This window comes from Electrona antarctica (assembly GCF_951216825.1).
Source record: "Electrona antarctica genome assembly, chromosome: 22".
NCBI classification, from domain to species: Eukaryota; Metazoa; Chordata; class Actinopteri; order Myctophiformes; family Myctophidae; genus Electrona; species Electrona antarctica.
Genome location: NC_136805.1, coordinates 12820489 through 12844919, shown reverse-complemented (window position 1 = coordinate 12844919; position 24431 = coordinate 12820489). Strand labels below are relative to the sequence as shown.

General features: G+C 43.5%; 3 protein-coding genes across 4 annotated transcripts; 1 reads left to right on the top strand and 2 right to left on the bottom strand.

Annotated features, from left to right (window-relative positions):
• Positions 1-508: 508 nt before the first annotated feature.
• On the bottom strand, positions 509-1344 carry LOC306914984 (exosome complex component RRP43-like; the record flags this gene model as incomplete). The annotated part of the gene is given in 2 exon segments (XM_079492227.1): positions 509-726; positions 729-1344. Coding segments are annotated over 2 exon segments (834 nt in total).
• Positions 1345-2451: 1107 nt separating this feature from the next.
• LOC306915318 (vacuolar protein-sorting-associated protein 36-like) lies at positions 2452-3600 on the bottom strand (the record flags this gene model as incomplete). Its single annotated transcript, XM_079492618.1, has 1 exon — positions 2452-3600. The coding sequence occupies one exon, from the start codon at positions 3598-3600 to the stop codon at positions 2452-2454; it is 1149 nt and encodes a 382-aa protein (XP_079348744.1).
• Positions 3601-4915: 1315 nt separating this feature from the next.
• aldh18a1 (aldehyde dehydrogenase 18 family, member A1) lies at positions 4916-23290 on the top strand. Of its 2 annotated transcripts, none has more exons than XM_079492573.1 (18): positions 4916-5045; positions 5309-5446; positions 7937-8088; positions 8985-9131; positions 9589-9693; positions 10182-10334; positions 12082-12172; positions 13157-13281; positions 13787-13931; positions 14439-14512; positions 14879-14972; positions 15667-15887; positions 17021-17158; positions 17752-17947; positions 18452-18573; positions 19004-19190; positions 20978-21073; positions 22589-23290. In XM_079492573.1, exons 2-18 carry the CDS (start codon positions 5338-5340, stop codon positions 22813-22815), a joined length of 2382 nt encoding a protein of 793 aa, XP_079348699.1. In that variant the 5' UTR covers positions 4916-5045; positions 5309-5337; the 3' UTR covers positions 22816-23290. The 2 variants fall into 2 exon arrangements, with proteins under 2 accessions (XP_079348699.1, XP_079348700.1); XM_079492574.1 differs by having other exon boundaries at positions 4973-5050.
• The last annotated feature ends 1141 nt before the right edge of the window (positions 23291-24431 follow it).

The following is a 24431-nucleotide window of genomic DNA, read 5'->3' as shown; positions in this document are numbered from 1 at the left end:
CCCAAATGAGGCTTTTGTGCTGGTTCTGGACATATACCCGTTCCACCCATCTGTCTGTCCCTCATGCCCATATATGGAGATTTCTGTATGTGTCTCTCTGTGTCCCTTTATTCTTATATATGGAGTTCTGTGTCAGGCATGCCCAAATATGGAGTGTTGTGATGTCGGAACAGGCCAGCTTATGAAGTTCTGTGTCAGGCATGCCCAAATATGGAGTGGTGTGATGTCACAACAGTCCAGCTCCATATATGGACCCTGGGCAGGGGCCCTGTCCGGAGCCCGGGCAGAGGCCTTTTGTGGCGGTTCTAGAAAACCGTGGGTCCGACCGACTCGACACCGGGCACCTGTGGTGGTGTGGAACGTGTGTGTCTAATCTGAAGTCGGTGGGGCGAACGGTTCTCGGGTTACGTGGATTACACACATATACAGACAAACAGACAGAGACTTGGTGCATTTATAGATACTATTACTGTAGATAGATAAGATGTAAGGTTGAAAATGATATTTTTTATGCATGAGCTGCCTTGACACTTTGTGCGACTTTGTCGATGAGTTTGTGGATCACTCTGTGGCGTGCCATGGCGCGGCTGATGCATTCCTGCAGCTTCTCTGCGGACAGCGATTTCCCACCTGGTTTGTGGACGGAGCAAAGACGATCGCCCTCGTCCATCACCACGGTGAGCTGAGCTGTTGACAACACCTCCTCATCTATTGTGGGGTCCACATCAGAATGGAGTCATCAAACATACAGAAGGAGGTGCTGACAGGATGTCTGTGAATTCGCAGACCGCTTCTTTTCTCAAAATTCACAGTGGGCGCACACGTCTCTGCATTGATGGTGACCTCTGGAAGCTGTGTGTTCTTCAGGGCAGCCAGCAGGGCAATGATGGAAGCATCCAGCAAGTTACCGTCATAATCAAGGCACATGATGTCACAGTATACAACCCAGCAGAGCTTTCCTTTCTCAATGCACAGGTCTTCCGTCTGTATCACCCCAGAGCTTTCAATGACATCAGCCACAAACTGGCTGGCGGCCTGCGCCTGTTCTCCCGGTGGGCCTGGGCGAAACCTAGAGGAACACAGTGGTGGCAGGTCCACATTAGGCACAATGTAACCTTTATGAGGGGCCTCCACAGTTGGGTTTGCCAGCTCCACTTTGATCCCACAGATTGCCGTGGTGTTTCCAATCTTCACCAACGCAGAGCCATCTGCTGTGGAGATGGAACCTATATTCAGTGTTGTCGTTCTAAATTCTACCAGTTCCCTTCCATCCGGCCGACAGTTTTCTTTAAGAAAACCTTGGTGGTATTCCATTGGCTCAGCGGTTTTGTAGCCAGCTGCCATTATCTTCTGATGAAATAACCATGTGGGTTTGATGACCTTGCACATGAATTATCTCATATATTGTGAATTCTTTATCTCAGATAGGTGGGACCCTTCCCTCCATATTTGGAGAAGACTTGATGTCATCAATATGATGTAGGTGACGTCAAAGGTCCACAGGGAATTCGCAACGTTATTTAACCCTGCCTTGTTACAAATGATCATTCATGAGGACTTTTAATGGGGTAGGATCCTGGGTGGGGGGTGACATGTGTTATCCGACGTACCACATGTGGCCGGTTAAGACTCGACTCACCTGTTGCTTCCGTACGCGGTTAGGGGTAAGGTTAGTAATGTTGGATTATTGGGATGTCGGACTAACGCTACGCATCCCTTTTGAGGGGTTCTAGCCCCTCCTACCTTTGTCATCAATGTTTGTGTTTACACAAACACTCACAAATTTCAATGGCATTTAATGTTTGTGTTAGGACAACATTTTGGTTACACACCAAAAGCTGGACATAGGAGGAGCTATCGCCCCTCACAAATATGCCCTAAACCTTTATTGGCATCTATGTATACAATAGCTACATAATGCTTCTTTGACCCACTAATGTGCTAAGAGAGGGCACTATTAGTCTCAGTGACAAAGTTTGAAGAGCTCAGAGCACTGAAGTTGTCTAGTTCTTTTAATTTTAAGGGTGTTTTATTTGGTTCAATTCTAAGAAGGAAAAGTAAGGAAATGTATAAATAAATAAATCCCTTATGACATCAATTTGGCATAATAGCACAATCATCATAGACTGGCATCCAAGTACTCTGGTAACATAGACATTTAAGTACTTAAATTCTGGGAATATCTGTGTGTCGGTATATCTGTCTGACGTCAGTACTGGGGGGGTTGTGCTCATTGTTCTTTTACCCCATGTCTATCTCCGTCAGGACTATTTGATGGTATATCAAGGTAATGATTTCAATATACTATGAGACTAGATCAGTCCTGGATCATGCGAGGTGGGTCAGAAAAAGAGCAACTTTATTGGAGGAATATTGTGTTACAGATTGGGTCCCAACTTTATACTGCATGCATGCAAACGTTGGGCTCCACTCAGCTGTGAGTGCTGCTATTCAAAAGAGGTTAGAGTAAAATCTCAGACCTTCAACTGAATCATCTCGACAGAGATGCCCCATCTTCTCAGCCAGCAACAACCGCTCTTTAGAAAGAAGAACGGAGAGGCCCAGAAGCTTTGCAAACTCCTCTGCTGTTAGTGAACCTTTTTCTGACACCTTGTCCCGTGCTGAGGCTATCATTTTCTCTTCACTGTGAGATTGCAGCTGGACCACCATCACGCCACTGTCAAAGATGCGCAGCCTCAGTGGGAGCGTCACTGACTCAAACATCCGGCACGCGTTAACCAAATCTTCTGGAGACAGAAGTTCCATTCCTCTGGCCCGGTTGACAAGACAGTACACCTCAGTCAGAGCCATCATCCCACCACACTCCTCCAGAGGGGCCTGTAGCATATCTCCCAGTTGTTTGGCCAGCTGCATATGGTACTGTGTTCCAGATCCGTGCGTTTCTCTGGTTACAGGGTTGGTGATGCCCATGCTCAGTAGGTAGGACTTAAACCGGATTGTCTCATCCTCAGTGATGTCGCCATGCTTGTCTTTAATCTTATTGGCTATGGACCTGGACAGCTCCACCATCTCTTTGGCCTTGACCATTAACTTACTGAGGTCCTCGAAGGCCTCCGAGATGTTTTTGTCAGTTTCCTTCCTCTTCTCGTCTAGCTTCCGCTCAATGCCGACAATCCCCACAGCACGTGTCCTTCCTGCCTGGGATCCGGTTGCTGTGGGGATGGGCTGTGTATCTGGTGTACGCTCCCATCTCTTCAGAGTCATCTCCTCGGTCAGCCTCCTGTAGAACTCAATGTGCCCATGTTCTTTGAAGGACAGCTTGATGTAGGAGAACTTGCTGTGCTGGTAAGGACCTGGCTCCTTGTTAGCAGGAGCCGAATGGAGGTGGATGACTATTTTTGCACTCTTTCCTATTCTTGGTCCTTGTTCCTCAAAGAACTTGATTTGTGACAGTGGTATCGCTATGCAGCATTCATGATTCTTAATGTCCCTCCATATCAATCGGTGAGTGCTCATCAGAGCAACTCCGACATCCAGCTTGGCCTTATCATCCCCGTCATATAGTTTGACACCACGTTGCTGGATAACTAATGTTTCATTCATTTCAAGGAGGCCATCCGTCCATGTAAATCTGTCCATTTTCAATATTTCAATAATATGTTCATCACCCACTTACTCTAATCTCTTCATACTGCCGCTTTGCCCTCTGATAACTTGCTGCAGTTTAACTGGCAAAACCTACAGTGGAGTGACATCATGGTTATTTGGAATGACGTCATACATAAGCAGAACCAAATATGGTCATTATCTCAGGCCAAAGGAAGGGGGTGATGATGGTCCACGGCTAATCTCACAAACACTACACCGATCAATGCCACATTTCTTGTGCACGCTGCCAGTAGGCCAAGGAAATCATTCCAGGTCCAGACCCACAGGAACGCACCCAGGGTGCCGGCCCGATTCCGGCGAGCCGCCCCGCGTCCGAAACGGTTGAGAAATGACAGAGTTACCGTGTGGGGGTCCCTCTACTGTACCCTCGACTGTACTGTAGGCTACTGTACTGTCACTGTACTGTACTGGCACACCTGAAATCACCATATACAGTTAATAAGTGCGTGTGTGTTTGTGTGTGTGTGTTAGGTTGCGCACAGGTGGTGAAAAACAACCATGCTGTTTTCGTGCTCAGACATACCCAGGCAGCCAGCTACCCACACACATAGTCACTTAAGGAAGTGGTTTGCACCACTTAAAAAATGATGGCCTTATCCAATTATTTGTTGTGTCCACTGACAACCAATTTAACTAGCGAATCAGCACTGTCCTTCAGGACTATGGGACGCAGAGTGTTGCCATGTCTGCTTATAATAAGCGACTTTGGGCTTCTTAATGTTTTTTAAACCAGTGATTCCCACATTTTTTTCATGTCAAGGACCCCCATATTAATATGTATTTGTCCGCGGACCCCCATTTGAAAATATCTTGTGCCAAGGAGCAAGGACGGCCCTATAGCTCTGGTCCATAGCTCTAATGCCGTTACTATATGGACCAGAGCTAGGACGGCCCATACAAGATTTGTGTATCTATATTTAAAACATTCAAAATATTTTACTTCCCAATATGTTTTTTTGTTGTTGAATGCTATGTTAAAAATGTCAAATAAAAAGTGGAAACCTTGTTGTCATAGACCTGACCAATCGCTTGTTTCTCTTGCGGAATCTGGCAACACTGCTATACTATCCAGGCTAATACTATGCTAACCGGCTGCACTTCTTGGTTGGTGGTGCACTTTTGTTTTGGATTCGGAAAGGCAAAAGGTCATATATTTTCTCCACGTGTAAGGACAGATCTACAAGCCAACAAGGCGTCGCGATATGCCACAAGCGATAGCTTGTTGTAGAGAGACACGGTGGTACTGTTGCTGCAAGCTCTCCAGAGCATTTCATCATCAGCGGGCCAGCGGCTTACAGCGGAGGGAGGGAGGGGTTTGCAAAGCCTGTCAAAGATGATGGACCCAATCATGGACACGAAGGACTGAATAGAAGACACTTCACAAAGTACAGCACACTGAGACTACAGGACAATAAGTACAGTAGGAATATTATATTTCATTGCTTTAAAAGGATTTCGCACATAGCAAGATGGGGCTTGTTTTGAAAAATGAAAAACAACTTTTCTTTTCTGATAAAGGCATTGGGTTTAGAGATTTTACCAGGACACTCTGTTAATGTTGCATTTTATCCACAGTTTGTCCGTGTTAATAAATGAAGAAGAGATAATAAGGCCCATTCAGTTTAATGTTATTGCAGAAGCTGATATGTTAATCCAACCATCTCTCCTCATACTGTAGTTTGTAGTTGTACAGTGTGGGACTACTAGATGACCATGCTGTTGCGCCGGCTGTCAATGTGCTCTCATCACCACCTGCTGAGCTTCAGGGCTCGGCAGAACCAAGGATGCTACCAGTCTATCAAACCACTGAAACAAGGCAAGTGCTTAGTTAGATTTGTGTGTGCATAGTACATAATTATGCATACATTGAGCTTTGGTGTGTGCATGGTTGTGTACTGTTAGGCAGCTACCTGACATACATTTGTATGAGGTTGCATCCACTGTATGAAGTTTATACACACACACACACACACACACACACACACACACACACACACACACACACACACACACACACACACACACACACAGTACAATACATTAAAGGGTAACGTGATATGATTTTGTTAGAATAAGTGTTAAATATGGCTAGCTGCTCTATATTCTGATACTACTCATTGCTATAGTTTAGCAATCAGGAGTGAGATAATTCAGATAACACTCAGATTTAGTGTTGACACTAAACATTAGTAAACAAAATTGGAACTGGAACACTAAAACATTTGAAGCAGTTACATGGGTTCTCTCTCCTGATTGACTTGAACATGGCAACCCACCTGAAAATGTTATTTTCTGTTTATTAAAGAGCTGGAGAGATGGTTACTGAACAAACACTATTATAGTAATGATTACTATTAGAATATAGTGCTTTAACCTTTTAACAAAAAAAGTTTTGCTCTAACCAAAAATATACCATAACCTACCTTTTTAAGTGTGCCAAAGTGCAGAACAGGGCTGGACAAATATCAATATATTATATCAATATTGTGATTCGTGATATGAGACTAGATATATTACATATTATCTGACATATTATCTGGGATTATATCGTATATATCGTGGTATGGCATAAATGTTGTCTTTTCCTTCTATTTAAGGCTACATCATACAGTAAAGTGATGTAATTAATTACCCGTTAGTTTCTATTATTTGCCATTACCCACTTAGTTATAGACATTACTGATGGTTATTATCAATAATGTCATTGTGTAATATGATTTATGAAAGCCCCAATAGTAGTTATATCCATAACGGCTATCAGCATATAGTGCAGAACAGTAAAAGGCTAAAAGCACTATCATTGTTTCTCAACCAAAGTGTTGTGACAGTGCACAGGCAACAATGGATTCTGTCTGATGGTCAACGCTAAATCATTTGGGTCAAACCAGTTGAGAAGTACTGTGTATTGTTTCCTCAAAATTGACAGGCAAGACAAAAGTTTACACTTTTGTCTTGTCTTTGACAAAAGCTGATACTTTTGTCTTGTACATAGCTCCTGTGACTACATGGGTCTAACATTGAGTGAGTTAATTACTTGAATTTGTATTTAATATTTTTTACCTTATCGTGTCAACAACAATGCCAATATTGTCTGGTGATGCTGGACCGATCCATTCCAGACACCTGATAACCAGCACTTGTAATCAGACAATGCTAGCATTGACTGAGTCCTTATCATTTAACCACATGAACCCTATTCTGAGCAGTTCATGACAGGAGAACATTCTGACGATCTACTACAAGCTCAAAATGGGCCATGTTGAGCTTGTGGAATGGCTATATTTGGCAAAGAGATTTGATGTAGAGGGAAAAAATGTGTGGACCAAGTACAGACCCCTGGGGGATCCCAGTCAATGAAGTATAGGGTTTAGTTAAGAGGTCCTCCAGTTGTGAGTCTATATGCTATCAGTGCCAACTGCCAAAGCAAGATGAAACCACCACACTCTGTCACTGCCTCACATGCGCTTCAGTGCTCCAGAGAGATGTGTGTTGTCAGCAGTGCCTTTTTGCCACTGGCTGTGCTGATGTGGCACTTTACACCCAGTGATTTTCTGTTTCCCAGGTTACGCACGGGTGTATGGAGAGGAGAGCAGCTGTACTGATTGTACCAATCATGTAATCAATGAATCAGAAAGGCCGAAAAACATGCGTGTTTTGTTTGCACAAGCTGAGAATTGAGATGCCCTGTGTGTGCATCCATAGTTTGCTAAAGTTCTGCTGCAGAGAGAATGCAGTGCATGTATTTCTGGGGAGTAACCTTATCAAGTTAAAAAAAAAGAATACAAAAAGAAAAGTTACGTAACACAACAATGTTAGAGTAAAGTACAGTAACACCTCCCCATGCACACATTTACATACAAATACAACATTTATAAACCACATCCATCCATATTCACACAATACAACATTTATACCCCTTCAGGAAAAATAGGAAAGGTCTTAAAAATCTGATCATAGTGAAATATAGTGTCACTTCGGCTTAGCTTCAAATGTTGCTTTACATTTATTTTTGACTCACTGAGTGAGCATTTCATAAAATAGCCAACAGTTGATTTTATGAATTGAGTTATAAGAATCTTATAGTTGTGGGATGTTAAATGTTTTTGAACAAAACTGTATATTGAGTCATTAGTTAAAGTAAATCATCAATCATCAAAACAAAACAATAAAAAAAAACTTTACCTGATTACGCACATCCCCTTGACCTCATGAGCAGCTGATATTAGGTGACAACTGTATACTATTGAAGGGCATGGGTCACAATTTGAAAAATAGCGTAACTTTTCAATCTCCTCCTCTTGTACAGTGATGCTTGGCCGGGCTAACAGCAGCTCTTTTGCCCACCGTGGTGAGCTCCGCCAAGCCAAGAGGATTGTGGTCAAGCTGGGCAGTGCTGTGGTCACCCGAGGCGATGAGTGTGGCCTGGCACTGGGCAGGCTGGCCTCTATTGTGGAGCAGGTGAGGAGGGACACCCAAACTATGGCCTTAACACTGACATTAATGTCAACTAGCTGGGCAAGCATACGTAATTATGTATCAATTCACAACTGGAGGGTTTTGTCTTGTGTTTCCCTGTTCTGTATGTCTTTGTTTTGAACTGTATAGCCTGTTTTGCAGGCTAAACGCACGCACGCACGCACGCACACACACACACACACACACACACACACACACACACACACACACACACACACACACACACACACACACACACACACACACACACACACACACACACACACACACACACACACACACACACACACACACACCAATAACTGGAGGGGATGCTCACATTCACATCAGCAGAGAAAGGGTCCCTAAGAAGCTGTGTCACCTCTGTAAGAAATTGAAGTGATCAAATCTCATTGCAAGTTGCAAAGTTTGCTTTTCATATATCACAGACAGGCGTGATCTATGCAGATTACAGTATATTTGCTCAGCTTTGAGCGGAAGACAGTGTTTCTGTCATGTCAGTAACTAAGCCTGTAGTCCCAAATTAAACCAACATACTGTAAGTGCATGAGGATGGCACTCATACTGGCTGATCAAATACCTTTGCTAAATCGGGTACATTAGCTTCCCAACCTCGATTTTCCACAAATATGTATTTCCCCTTCCTCTCCATTTTCAGCATGCACTTCTTTATTTCATAGTTGACATTGACATTTAGCCAAACTAGTAAGCCCTGCATAAGAACTGGTTTACTTATGTGTAAAACATTTTAAATCTGTTAATATGTAGATTTAGTGAAAGCTTTCGTGATAACTAGGATTAGTTTGAACTTGTAAGCAGCTGGTGCGACCAGACCCAGATGTTATGCTGTTCTTGACTTTTCTTATATTGTTGTCCAGGTGGCCATGCTGCAGAACCAGGGCAGGGAGATGATGATTGTCACCAGTGGAGCGGTTGCCTTCGGCAAGCAGAGACTGAGACATGAGATCCTGCTGTCGCAGAGTGTCCGACAGGCCCTGCACTCAGGACAAAACCAACAAGATATGGTGTGGTCCAGTGTAGTATATACCGTATATTTTGTTGATCAAAGTTTCTTTATTAATTTTTCAAGTCACATATGAGTCAAAAATAGCATACAAAAATAGTTTTTTACCCCTCCCTCCCCCCAGAGTTCCCGCTCTGAAAGAGCCACAACCCCGGTATCTTGTACCATTAACAATGAAATAAAAGGCACATACAAATATACATATACAGTACATATTCAAAAATAGAAGAAATTAATCAAATATTGGACACAATATGCAAACAAATAATAATAATAATAACCAGTGTAGTATATTTTAACACCCAGTGTCACAACACATGTTTTTAGGCTGGATTTTGTTAAACATGACAAAAACAAAGCCCATTTTAGTATAAAACTACTTAGCAGGCACCCTGTCATTGTATTTAGTGGCTTGGTAACTTTGTTTGGTGTTTGTGACTGTTTACTGTGTATTGTAGTCTGTGCCAGTCCTGGAGGCCCGGGCGTGTGCTGCGGCAGGACAGAGTGGACTGATGGCCTTGTATGAAGCCATGTTCACACAGTATAGCACATGTACTGCACAGGTATGGACATTACACAGAACACGCACGCACGCACGCACGCACGCACGCACGCACGCACGCACGCACGCACGCACACACACTTTAACAAAGTAAGCTCTGAGATGGTATGTAGAAGTGGTTGGTATTTAATGACCGTGGTCAGTCTAGGCTGTGGTCAAAGGTGCCGGCTATCTCTAATACAGACACTTACCTGGACTCTTCATCAACCACAACATCTGGTGTATTAGTTGTCAAAGGCTTTCAAACGGACCCTATTTGGGCTGTATCTAATGATTATTTTCATAATAGATTAATCACATATGTTCACGTAGGCGTTCACGTAAATGGCAGTCAATACATTTTCTGGAAATCGATTATTCGATCAATCGTTTCACCGTTAATCCTGTTATAGCACAATCTCTTCGATGAAGTCTCGAACAACAATAATCTCTGTCTCTTTACTGTACCGTTATTGGTAATAATTGGTCTCTGTTCCTCCTCGTATTCAGATCCTGGTGACCAACCTGGATTTCCACGACGACCAGAAGAGGCAGAACCTCAACAGCACGCTGCAGGAGCTGATGCGCATGAACATCGTTCCCATCATCAACACCAACGACGCCGTGGTGCCCCCGGCCGAGCCCAACAACGACCTAATGGGGGTAAATGGGGGTAAATGTGGGTACAGGCAGCAAGGGTGCTGCTGGCGGCAGAGGAGGTGCTGACAGTGATGGTGGTGGAGGATGACGGTCATGAAAACTGTCATGTGCAGGCTCAGTACTGTCACATAATGATTACATTGTGATAAGTGAGTAATTGAATCAGTAATTTAGAAATGGTAAGACCTAATGAGGAGTGAGTTAGACTTGAGTATCTTTGGGGGGTGCACTCCATGCCAGGGCCCTCAAACTCAATCATGTTGAGGGGGCCATGCAGATGAAATCAAATCAAGGGCCAGACATCTATTATGGAAATAAATATCCCAGTGTGTTCTTATTTTCTATGCTCCACGTTTCATCAGTAACTGCGGCACATAGGTTATTGTGTATGTCAAACGATAATCGCCACTGCATTGTGCAAATGCATAACAAAAAATAGATTCAAAGTCAGCAAATCTTGGCCATTTGCATGCACTTTTCTCAGGAACTTGTTGGTGATTGTGCTCCTGCTGACTGACTGGCAAATTTGGAAAGTGAGTGATGTGATTTCATCCTCTCCACCGTTAAGCACCGTTGGAAACCTTACGTACCGGACGTGCAAAACTATTAAGGCTCGCCGTGAGAATCAGTCCACTTAATGACAACAGAAGTGTATTTTCTCTTAGGCTTAAGGCCTATGATTACTAACAGATATAGAGTAAATCTTTCAACTATTTAAAAGAGAAATGTCACTATTCACTCTCTTTAACTCTTCACTCTCTTTAATCTGCTTCTGGACCTTAAGTTGTAGAATCAAGGCATTGCGTTGCTCACTTGCTCCGTTATGTCACACATGTTTTCACCTCAGTTTCCAAAAAGAGAAGCAGTTGGCACTGACCATGTTGTACAAAATAAATCATGGTTTTGTTCGTTGTCAGCCCTCCTCCCCTAAGGCATGTGCATGCAAGGATTCGGGGGGACATTAGTTGTGCATGCTGGGGCACTAACAAACACAAACCCAGGTTTGTGTTTGTTAGTGCACAATATTGTGTACTTGTTTGTACACAATAACATAACAGTAATGCTTCTCATCTCTATCAAACCTCCTGCCACTCATCCGCTGTTCATCGCTAGATTGTTTGTGTAACCTGGGGCATGGATCTATATTGTGGGCATTATTTAAGCAAAAGCTCACATTTAAAACTTTTTACATAATGCCCTTGTCATTCTCACTTTTATTGCTGGCAGCATCCTCCTGGCCAATCTGAAGTAAAGACCAGAGGGCATGTTGGCTTCCAAGCCCCTAGATGGTACAGTGACGCTGCCATTCTCACAAGTAACCAACCTCACTCAGCAGCATCAGACCGTGCCCCCCCCCCCCCCCCCCCCCCCATGAGGGGCTTAGAATCCAAACATCGGCAATAAAAGTGACACGGAATTAAGTGCGCAGGAGTTTATTTTATTGTATGAATTCTCATCCGTTTTTTAAAGCTTTAGCTGGGTGAGGGTGACACTCTGAAACTTCTGCCACTATAGAGAGTATGCGCATGCTTAAAGTGAATGGCACATCGAGTGGCAAATCGAGTGGCAAAGCAACAGGCAAAGTGAGTTTAACATAGTTTAATGTTGTTTAATGCAATCAGATATGACTTTTCTGTGTGGATGTATGGGCTGTCAAGGCCAGAAAGTAGTTTTTTGCCACTCAGTAGGCGTTCCTGCATAACTTCCTGGTTTGATGATGATGTCACGTGCATACCCTCTATTCCTGTAGGTGATAAGCATCAAGGACAACGACAGCCTGGCAGCGCGGCTGGCCGTGGAGATGCAGGCTGACCTGCTCATCGCCCTGTCTGATGTGGAAGGTACACAACTCTGTCATGTGGAGCGGTATGGGGGGGGCTTATGGTGTATAATATACTGTAAGAAACAGACAAGAGACTTGCTGTAATTTTGACTGGGCTTGATATACCGATGTGGTTGACAGGAGAGGTGTGTGGGAGTATGTGTATTTGTCCAAGAGCACAAGAGCTCTTTGAATTCAGAAAATGAACTTTTGACACCAGAATGATCTGTATTTGAACGCAATGCTTTATTGTTACATTCAAATAGACTAGTAAATAAAAATAGAAAGTATTCATACTTTCAATACTTTAAACACAGTTAGGAATTTGCCTTAGTACCGTTCTTATAAAACATTATGTTTATAATTCAAACAAAACATGATCCTAAAAGTGCTTTGTGCTGCTACTATACACTGGTTTTAAAATATCTCTTGCTTTGTGCTGCTACCTACCTACTTTTTAAAGTGCTTGTTGGCTAAGGCTTGCTGTACTGTTACATGTTCTTGCACAATGCGCATCAGAGCTGATGTATGGAACAGCCTCAGGATACTTTCTGTACCTGATGGCGAGATGTCCAACACCTAAAACTCTGGAATCTCTTTTCCGAAGGGGAGAGATTTTGAAGAGGGTGAGAGGAGGCAGCGATTAACTTCTGCATCTTGCGTTTGACATGTGTGTCATATATAGAGGAAACCTCTAACGTGGATTCACTCATGCCTACCGGGGAGGAAGCGAGAGCCAATCCACGTTATCAGTATGGCCAAAGTCAGGCTAATTATATTAGGCGCTGTGCCAACAGTTTCCTCTCAAGGGCGGTTGTGTTGCCATACCATTCTGTGACTGAGAAGGCGAGGAGCAAAGGACACATACTGTACATAGTAACTCTGTAGAAGTGCAGCACCGCCTCCCCAGTCACACCACATGTGTATGCTGTAGCAGCGCAATTTGCAAATGAACAGTTACTATACATAACATTATAAATAACAATTTGTCTGTGACTTGTAGGGTTGTACAACCGGCCTCCAGGGACAGATGACGCTAAGGTTATTGATATCTTCTACCCGGGAGACCAGCAGTCCATTACCTACGGAACAAAGTCCAGGGTCGGGATCGGAGGCATGGAGGCCAAGGTACATCCGTGGTCCAGTTCACAACAGTAATACAGCGCTGCCTGCTGGAATGCTGACGCCTGACTACTGGCCTCGTTTATCCAGCTGTTTATGACACTGAAGTCAATTTTATCATTGCCAAATTATTTGTCTGGGCGTTTGAAGGAAGAACTCGGCATATGAGAGTGTCAGTGCCAGCCATATTACCCGAGTCCTAGTTCTGAACTTGGTGTATAACTTTCAGTTACTTGCTCTAACTGGAAACTATATTGCAATTTGCAAACCTTCTATTTGTCTGGTTTTATTCAATGGATCATCTTCTTTTTTTTTTTTTGCTGTAGAACAAATCTCTACTAATGTGAGGATTATAGTAGCCTCCCTGATCTTTTAGCCCTCTAAAGTGTGTGTGTGTGTCTGTGTGTGTGTGTGTGTGTGTGTGTGTGTGTGTGTGTGTGTGTGTGTGTGTGTGTGTGTGTGTGTGTGTGTGTGTGTGTGTGTGTGTGTGTGTGTGTGTGTGTGTGTGCAGGTAAAGTCTGCCCTCTGGGCGTTGCAGGGTGGTACGTCGGTGGTCATTGCCAACGGCACCAACCCCAAGGTAACAGGACACGTCATCACAGACATTGTGGAGGGCAAGAAGGTGGGAACCTTCTTCTCTGAGGTCAAACCCGCTGGTGAGCTCATCACTGTCGTGTACACACACACACACACACACACACAAGCATACACTTCAACAACATTTTGGGATACTGATTTTATTCATGCTATTTTCTACAAGTATTTGAAGGCAAATACCACAACCTAAATGTAAATTATTATTTTTGTTTACCATAAAACAAAAAAAGTTGTTGCGAGGACCAGGAGAATTGTCCACACAATGTCAATTTCTCAAATTCTAATATACTTTAATACAAGTACGTATGCACTCACTCACTCACACACACACACACACACACACACACACACACACACACACACACACACTTACTTTTCGCTGATGTCATCAAACATTCATATTTTTTATTTCCTGACAAATAAACATTTTGGAGTTAGCTGGTTTCTGCCCGACAGCAGAGATATACTAGTATATAATGTACATATAGTGCAATATTACAACAATATAGCTGTGTGTCCTTTCAATCTGAGCCCCGCTCCTCCTCACCCGTGACCCCCACCAACAGGCCCCACTGTAGAGCAGCAGGCAGACATGGCCCGGCACTCCGGCAGAACCCTGGCATCCCTGCAGCCCGAGCAGGTAGGTAACATACAACTCATATATCGTCACTTGGGAGTGGAAACCATGTATGTCCAATTTTCAAATTTGTATTAAATTAAAACGTCATCATACAAGATCGTTTTCACCCAGCAGTGACAAGACATATACATGTGTGGACACATACTGTAGCTGTGAGTGTGTGTTGTCTGTAGATGTCCTTTCTCTCTCTCACAAACAAAAGCACTGGATACTAGATAGTAATCCCAAGTCACTGCCAAGTTTGATTCCTGTGTAAACGGTGACACCTGGTGGTTGAACTGTGTAACTACCAGGCAGACTAACTAGTGATATTACTGTGCGTTTGTTCATGCATGCCTTGGTGTTTGTGTGTGTTGTTATTACCAGAGGAGTGAGATCATTTGTCAACTAGCAGAGCTGCTCATCGAGAAGAAGGAGGAGATTCTTGCTGCCAACAAGCTGGACCTGGCTGTTAGCACAGGTACCGTGTGTGTGTGTGTGTGTGCACACCACTAACTGACTGGTGCCTCTGATAGGACGGCACGACACCAGGTGGATAACACTCTCCAGATTTTCTTTGGGAATGTAGAGCTATTTAACACTTATTGGAAAATATATATATATATTTAAGACTTGGGACATATTCTTGACATATTCTGTTATTGCTTTTGTTTATTTCAATATGTTCATACAAATGTGCCTCACTGACTGTTTTTTACTCTAGCCCATTTTGACCTGAGAACAGATTCTAAAAATGTCTTCTACATCCTGACAGTTTTCTGAAAAAGCTATGTTTCTATGTCAGTGGTTCTTCGATTTTTCAAAAATAGCTGACCTACAAGCTCGTAGCCACTCGCTGGCGCACTATGAGCTTGTAGATCTGCTATTTTTCAATAGCTAAAGCATAACATAATGCTAACACCAAAATGGGTTCCCGCCCAAAATGGGCTAGACAACCTAGGGATTGGGGGTGAGGGGTCACGCAGCTAAATGACTACTTTATTTTTTATCTCTCTTTAAAAACAAAATCTATTCTTCTGTGCACTTTAAACCTTTTTGTTTGTCTTCTCAAGAAGTGGCTGTATTCCTGGGGAATATATTTCGAAAATCTAATCTAATCTAATCTAAAGAAAAAAATAGCATTCACATTAAGCCTGTTGTCCCCTCTCCCTTAGGCCAGCTGTCACCAGCCATGATGAAACGATTGAGCCTGACCGTGGCCAAGCTCACCAGCCTGGCCATCGGCATGCGTCAGATAGCGGTGTCGGCCAAGGACAGCGTGGGCAGGGTGCTGCGCAGAACCAAGGTGGCCCACAACCTGGAGCTGGAGCAGATCACCGTGCCAATCGGTGTTCTGCTGGTCATCTTCGAGGCCAGGCCAGACTGCCTGCCACAGGTACCAGCTAGAATAAAGATATACGAGGAATGGGACAAGTGACATTACAGTTGAAAATGTCGCAAAACATAGAAGCAGAATTAACGTGACAACGGTGCGGTTTTGCAGTTCAAGGGCCCCCCTGGCCTTTTAACACCACATGCCCCTCCCCACTTTTTAATCATGTGTTGCTGTGCTCTCCCATTCTACAGTCTTGTTCTGTACTTCTTTTATTTTACTCGTGAAATATGTTTTTACTGTATCTTCTTGTGCATTTTGCCTACTGTATATGTTTTTATGCTGTCCAGCACTTTGGTCAACCTCGGTTGTTTTAAATGTGCTCTAGAAATAAAATTGACTTGACTTGACTTGACTTGACTTGACTTGACTCTAGGCTAAAGGTTCAGTGACATCCAGGAGAAACTGCAAACGACAACGAAAACATTGGAATTTCAGTCTGTAAAAAAGTGCAGAAAACTGTAAACTAAACTATATTCAAGGGCTAGAGTCAACTTTTTGAACAGTCAACAGTGTTGACAAATCTTTACCAGTTGCTCGTCTCGTGGTCCATTACATGGCACCATGGCATCACATCTGCTTACTAATGTTGAAAATTGGCACCGAATTGTGCAGCTGTATAGAAGCTATAAGCCTAAATAAAGGCTGTATTTCTTTCTATATTGTACATCATTTCAGCATTATCCCTGATGGCCTGGACTTCTAAAGGTTGCAGATTCTGAAACGTTCATTCTGAGAGAGTGGTTTTGATCATTAATGTCTAAATGAAACATGTTTTCTATCTTGAAAGTACAACCTGGTCTCAAGCAAACAGAAAACCACAGTATGGCAATATTTGACATAAAATGTATTCTTACCACAAAGCAACACTTAGCCTTAACTTTAATATCGACAGTGTTCTTATCACACCGTCAATATTATGTTGTTATGAGAGTTACAATGCTCCTTGAAATTAAAAAGTTTGAGAATCACTGGTATTGTAATTGTATGGCAGACAAAGCAGTCTACATATTCTACATAGTCTACATTTTGCAGATGTAATGGAACCGCTTCTGGGTCCTCAATGTTGTTCCTCAACCCTTGTCAATATGTGACGGTTTTGACATGTTGTGTTCTCTCTGTGTGTGGTGGTCCAGGTGTCAGCGTTGGCCATAGCCAGTGGTAACGCTCTGCTGCTGAAGGGAGGCAAGGAAGCTGCAAACACCAACCGTATCCTCCACCAGCTCACCCAGGAGGCGCTCTCCATGCATGGGGTCAGGGAGGCCATACAGCTGGTAAGACCTAGCCTGGATCCAGCCCAAAGACCCCGCCCACTCTCTGAGTGGACTGCATCTCTTGGTCTGGTGTTGCACTGTGAACCTATAATTTCTTCGGTACAAAAATGTATTATCCAATGAGAATCGGTGGTGGGGGTGGGTCTAACGAACAACCAATCAGCGCCGAGTCCCGTTTTCAGCGCCATCACGCATTTAAATAACATTGCCAACAAATGTAAAAAAAATAAAATGAACGCAGGTCTACATGCTTGCAACTTGTAGGCTATTTGGAAGAAGTAACTTAACAATGACATTTATAATTCTGATCCCTGAGGGCAAATTGAGTTAGATACAGTAACAGTAGCAGTGAAACAGGTATTTTGCATTACACTTATACGATGAAGTATAACATAGGGCATTCATTCATAGAAAAACATGGAAAAATGTAATATGGAGATACAAGTTTTCTGCCCAACAGTGACAACATAAAACATACAAAAATATCTATTAAACCACAAAATGAAAGATAGCAGAAATTCCCTTTTACTGCTCTGCTATTTTCTCATCCTTGTCTTTTCTGTGATGCGCGTGCTTTCTTGGTGCGTGGGTAGGTGAGCACTCGGGAGGAGGTGGAGGACCTGTGTCGTCTTGACAAAATGATCGACCTGATCATCCCGCGAGGCTCGTCGCAGCTGGTGAGAGACATCCAGCGGGCGGCCAAGGGCGTGCCCGTCCTCGGCCACAGCGAGGGGATCTGCCACGTCTACATCAACAGCGACGCCAGCGTGGACAAAGTCATCAAGATTGGTCAGTATTATTATGTCGCGTGGCGTGAGTTTGAGTGCGATTTCCGTGATATCTCGCATTTGTCCCCTCTCTGCCCTCGGTTTCCTGTCTCTCTATACTCGCAATCTAAATGGTCAGTGAGATGAGCGGTTGTCCAGAATGGGAACTGGCCATAATTCCGACAGCCCATTATTCCAACTACAGTAAGTGGCTTCGCATGCGGTTAGGGTTATGGTTAGGGCCGAGTCGGACCGACGTGCCGTCAGAATAATGACACGGTACTGTGCTAGTATGTGAAATCAATTGCATCATCCTGAGCACTGTCCTGAGTGACGTTGGTTAATGGTTACCTTCCCAGATGCACACAGTTACTTGTTGTACAGTGAATTTCATTGCAGTTGTGGTAAAAGTGCAGGGACTTCCGTGCAATCACTACAGAAAGCTTGCACTAGGATTGGTGGTAAAATACACAGTTACCACCAATGGTGAAAGAGACAGTGATTGACTGACATGTTCTGCCTTCAGTCAGAGACTCCAAGTGTGACTACCCAGCTGCCTGTAATGCCATGGAAACCCTGCTGATTCACAGAGACATCCTCAGGACCCCTATGTTCGACCAGATCATTGACATGCTGCGAACTGAAAGGGTAATACACACGCACACACATTCATACATTGAAACATTTTCTAGTATTTTCTGCTTTACCGCAAAAAAGGTTACATTTTGTATATAAATGTGTGCCCAGAGATTGTCTAGTGATGAGAATCCTCTCTCTTTGGATTTGTACTCTACTTTACAGCTTAGATTCTACTCCACTTTTCAGCTATCCGCCTAATATAGGAAAACAAAACACATTAAATTGAGATGGACTGCCCAATGGAAATGGGCTATCCTTTTGAAAATATGTAACATATGCAACTCCAATTCCAAGCAAATATTGTATATAATAGATCTTTCGAAAACCTACTCTGACTGAGGTGGATAGCAACGTTATCATGATCAAGAACTAAAGTGCCTGATGAACACTGGTTATACTCTATAGTAATGATATTTCCATACTCCATATTCCATACTAGGTGAAGATCCACGCCGGGCCGCGCTTCGCCTCCTACCTGACGTTCAGCCCGTCGGAGGCCAAGTCCCTGCGGACAGAGTATGGAGACCTGGAATGTTGCATGGAGGTGGTGGACAGCATGCAGGAGGCCATCGACCACATCCACAAGTACGGAAGCTCCCACACCGATGTCATCGTCACCGAAGATGGTAAGACAGAGGGCTTGTCGCGCTGCTAGTGCTGTGGTGTAGTGTTTCTTTTATTGATATTGCGATAGTATGTCGACGGGACAATAAGATCACGATCATGCCTCATGCAAACACTGCATAGAAATATTGTGCAGCTCTAGTTGAGATTTACGGGCTCACTACTGGTTATGACCCTGTGTGGAACCCTAAGACTATGATATGAGATTTTCAGCCACCTTCACCTGACTTGTATATCCACACATACAGTAGGCGCTCAGTCATCCTGCCTCAATAGCCGATGATTGTTCCTAATTTCCCTAAAATATGTATATTTGAGATTGTGTCTCATGTCCTCCCTTCTCTGTAACCTCTCTTTCCTGTCTCTCTCCGTGTGAAATGAAATGAAGTTTTAACTTTTAAACTCATAGGGGTCACCTCTAATGACATGCCTAAAATAGCGACTCGAGAGCTAAATGTGTTTTAAGATTCTCTGGGCACAAAACTAAAATAAAAACAGCCCAAATATGTCAAAGCAATGCAAATGTTCTCTGGCAGAAATGCACCCTCGTCAACGAGAGGATATGGGTTTTTTACACCAAACCCAGGGTGGGGGTGGGCATTCTTTTGGCAGTGGGGGACTGTAAAGAAACACTGATCTAAGAAAAGAATAAAGGTGTCTCTGCAGCTCACTCAGATACTTAATGCAAGCATCTGAGATGCAACAAAACCCTCATGGGATCGGAAAAGAACACTCATTTGAGCGAACAAAGTGTGAAATTGGCAGGGGAAAAAATAACTAGCTCTGCCACCTTGGCAGAGAGTAGCAGCTTTTTTACTGCCATCTAGTGACCACAGAATGTAGTGTGTTTTTTGTACTGTATCCTTAATAATCCTTTATTTAAGATAAATCAAATACAGATTGACCGGGTCCGTACATACAGTATTACAGTAATCATTATTAATTGAAGTGAGCCCTGGCCAAGCATGCAACATTTAGCCCACTAAATTCAACAGCATAAAACGCAAATCAACATAAAACACATTATCAATGGATTAAACAGTGCCGAAATAATTGCATTACATATCTTAAAAGAACAGACATCTTCATTGTCATAAAGGTGTACTTTATCACCAGTCCTATGTTTTAAAATCATCAACTGAATAAAATAAATAAATAAATTAAAATGTGAATAAAATGTCCAGGTGTTGATATATACTGTAGCTGTTCTACCATGCTGTAGCATCATGTTAACATTACTTGTAGATCTGAATGTTTTGGATATTTGTAGAGAAGAAAAATTAGAACAGATTTTTGAAAGACTCCCACTGAGTTAGAATACCTATAATCAGAGTCAGACACATCACTAGCTTGGTGTTATAAAACTTTAAATTGAATGTCTAGTCTACTGTATATGATGTTGATTTCTTAATCTCTGAGGAGAGCCTACACTACAGTGTGTTGCCTCAAAACAGTCAAACTGCATTTAATGTCAGACAAAGAAGAGTGTTTGTGTTGATACCTGACAGATTGGGAAGGTATGAAGATTGCTGTAGGTTTAGTTGCTGTTGCCTGTTTGTCTTTGAGGAGGTAACTTTGTCGCTTCTTGTATTTTTTACATACAACTGTTGCAAGTGATGATGAATTCCAATGCTACACTGATAACTTGAACTGACTTCCTGTTTTATTGTTTTATGTGTACCCATGTGTCTACTGTATTGTATGTGATTTATGTTTATGTTTGCTGTACAACAAATCGCCCCTCGGGGACAAACTAATAAATGAACCTGAACCTGAACCTGTCTCTCAGAGGACACAGCGGAGAAGTTCCTCCAGCAGTTGGACAGTGCCTGCGTCTTCTGGAACGCCAGTTCCCGCTTTGCAGACGGCTACCGCTTTGGACTGGGTACGTAAAGTATGCAACGCGGTGTGAGTTTGTAGATCGGCTATTTCCGCTGAATGTTCGTCCTCCATTTTAGGGACGCTAGGTTTCAAATGGTTAACTACTACACTGTTCTGGAGAACTTTCAGTGAAATCCCTCATGCCAAAGCTTTTCTTTTTTAACCCATTTTGGGCGGGAACCGAGCTTGTAGGTCTGCTATTTTTGAAAAATCGAAACATAGCTTTTTCAGAAAACTGTCAGGATGTAGAAGACATTTTTAGAATCTGATCTCAGGTCAAAATGGGTTAAACAAAGATGGGAAACATGTTGAATGTATTGATAAATGTTTGCGTAGGGTCTAAACAAGAAAAGTGGAGTGATTTGGTACAGTAGATGGCCAACTAACTGTGTGCCCCTCTCAAGACATTTCGTGTCTCTGTCGACCTTCACCTTCCCTCTACTCTCACAGCGTAATCATTTGAAACCACATGAATGCTCTCAGTACAGTACAGTACAGTACAGTACAGTACAGTACAGTACAGTACAGTACAGTACAGTGCAGACCGTCGGCAAGGCCTAGAAATGTCCGCAGTTTGCTCAATTGAAACTTTGGACTGGTTCTTTCTCTCGGGAGAGTGAATGTGCACAGCAAGCTTTTATGCCAATCCGGCCATTCATTTTGAAGATATATTGGTCACAGACAGACATAACCTTGGAGGTAATGGGAATACAATGATCTTGTATTCCTTTCTTACCCTCAGCTGGCACACTGTAGCACACCACTCACAGTATCAAGCCCTACTGCTTGTCCCATGACTATCCCAGTATGCCCCAAGTATTACATAACCATCTGCTTACCTCCTAACACCTCGTGTTTGATTTTCTATCCCTAAACCTCCTACTTCTCCCCCAGTCTCAAATCATTACCTCACTAAATTCAGTCAAGCAGTTGGGGGGAGGGGGTGGTGATTTCAGCTCAATCTCTGTCCACAACTGGAGGTTGACTCGACCTCACCTTGGCTGAATCCAAAAGAGCCCACTCTTTGACTGTAGTCCCACTATCCTCTCGGTCTGTGCCTCACTGCTTTCATGTGACTGTCCTGTCCACCATGATTGAATGTGTCCCAAGACTAAGTGGATAAATCACCCCTTCACTCCCATCTTTTCTCAAGTCTGCATTGATGCCTCTTATAGTGCCAATTTAGTAGCCAATTATTTCTGTGAGGAGTCCCCCCCGGGAGCAAGCAGTACCTCTGTCATTGATGCACTGATACCACTTAAGAGCAAGGGATTGAGGAATGCGTTCAGAATTGGATAGGTCTTGTGGGGTAGGGTGTACCGGAGATTCACTTCCTGCTTCTGATAGATGAACTCAAGGGAGGCTCCTGAAAGACACACAATTCATCAGGGACCATGCGGTTCATATCTGCACAATCACCTATACAGATACCTACACACAAAAAGCCACACGGTTAGCACTGCTCAAAAGTACCGCTTTTCCCGGCCACTGGTAATCACGTAGGTCTCTGTCTCTCCAGGAGCGGAGGTAGGCATCAGTACGTCTCGTATCCACGCCCGGGGTCCCGTGGGCCTGGAGGGCCTGCTCACCACCAAGTGGCTGCTGAGAGGCGACGGACACACGGCAGCCGACTTCTCCGAACACGGCACCATGAAATACCTGCACGAGGAGCTGCCGGTCACACGGCAGCCCCTGGCCGTGCAGAGGGACAGCAGCGAGACCAGCAGTGATTCTCAGCCGTGTTAAGTTCATATGCCCCCATTTGGCACAATTTGTATCTCTGGGATTTGTATGTCAAGTGTAAAATCCTCTGTGTTAATTCAACTCTTGGGCCCCTTTTCCACCAAAAAAAGCGTTGGTTCTAAAACTGGTATGGTTCTTGATTCTTGGAACCTTGCTGCTTTCACCGAACCAGCGGCCATTTTTTGGTTCCACTTCCAAACCAACTTTTAGGGTTCTGAACCATTTTCAGTGGAAACAACGATATTAGATGGATGTTATAGACCTGTAAAAGTCAAGTTGGTTCCTAACTATCTATCATTCAGCTGGGAACCCCCTCAAGGAACCCTGGTGGTCCCCGGACCCCACCGTGGGGAGCAGTGAGCTAGATCATGAAGACAGAAAGACACAACTACTGTACATACCACACAACTGCACAGACACACAAGACCTGCTGTACAGATACACAAGACCTGCTGTCAGATACACAAGACCTGCTGTACAGATACACAAGGTGAGATGCCCCGAAATTTGGACAATGTCAATCGTCCAACCTTACAAATGCAACCAAAGACCCGCTCCCCTGTCCCCGTCATGCACTCGGCTGGAGGTCACCCCTTTAAAACTCTTCAGGACCTATGAGAGTTTATTTTATTTAAATTCTACCTCAGCTAATGAAACACTGTATGTTTTTGCTATAAACATACAGTGTTATGCCTTTATGGTAAAACATATCATTCCTAATCATGATGTAAACATTTCCAACAAGATATAAAACCACAAATACAGTGTAAATGCTTCCATCTAGAGGTTGAAATGTTCACCCGGCTGTACCGAATCAGAGTCAGACCTTACATTTTAGCTAGGCAAATGGGCAGACTTTTGAGCCCCCTTGAGTCTAAGTCCATAATTTCCTCCCTGAAACGGCCTATCTGTCCTCCTGACCCCTCATCCATATTTTATACATTATGGATAATTAGTATGGACTTCGATGGTTCTTCGTCTCAACTGCTCTGATGACACCCCACTATCCCTCCACCTAACTTTGGTTGATTTTGAGATGTAGATGTGTGTAATGGGCAGCAGGGGCAGGCTGACATTGTAGAGAAGACAACACTGGAGCAGCTCAGACCTTTAAGTCTCTTGTATTAATGAAGGTGCTAGGACCATAGAGTAATAAAAGGATAGAGACCGAACCGGAGCGTTAGCCCCGCCCCCTGCTATTCATTTCCAATGGAAGCTGCTCAGTGGCGTTTTGAAGCACCCGGAAGACTGCAGGAAGTACAATTATAACTCAATGGCTCGAGTGAGCGGAAGTTAAGCCCGGACCTCAGATTTGAGGTTCGGGATGACGCACGTTACGCACATGACATCACTGAACGTCCGTCCACCTCCATGAACGTGCTGCAGTTCCACCTTTTGCCAGTAGGTACAGTAGTGGCAGCTTCAACGTTGGATAGCCTTACTGGGGGCTTGGCTAGGACAGAAGTGACTGACATTTCAATGTAATCTACATCTTGCTCAGAGTCATCAGTCCTGAAATTGTGTTTCATTAAATAATGTTACAGTCTGTATACTGTACGTTTTATGTCCTCTCTCCATGGAGAGGTAACTGCGACTTTGAACCTGGGTCTCCTATGTGG

What these genes read in the sequence shown, in the direction of transcription:
- aldh18a1 (XM_079492573.1), top strand. Translation starts at nt 5,338, where the DNA reads ATGACCATGCTGTTGCGCCGGCTGTCAATGTGCTCTCATCACCACCTG. An exon ending in ATAGCACATGTACTGCACAG is followed by an intron (nt 9,694 to 10,181) that starts GTATGGACATTA and finishes CCTCGTATTCAG; the next exon opens with ATCCTGGTGACCAACCTGGA. An exon ending in GGCCAGACTGCCTGCCACAG is followed by an intron (nt 15,888 to 17,020) that starts GTACCAGCTAGA and finishes GTGGTGGTCCAG; the next exon opens with GTGTCAGCGTTGGCCATAGC.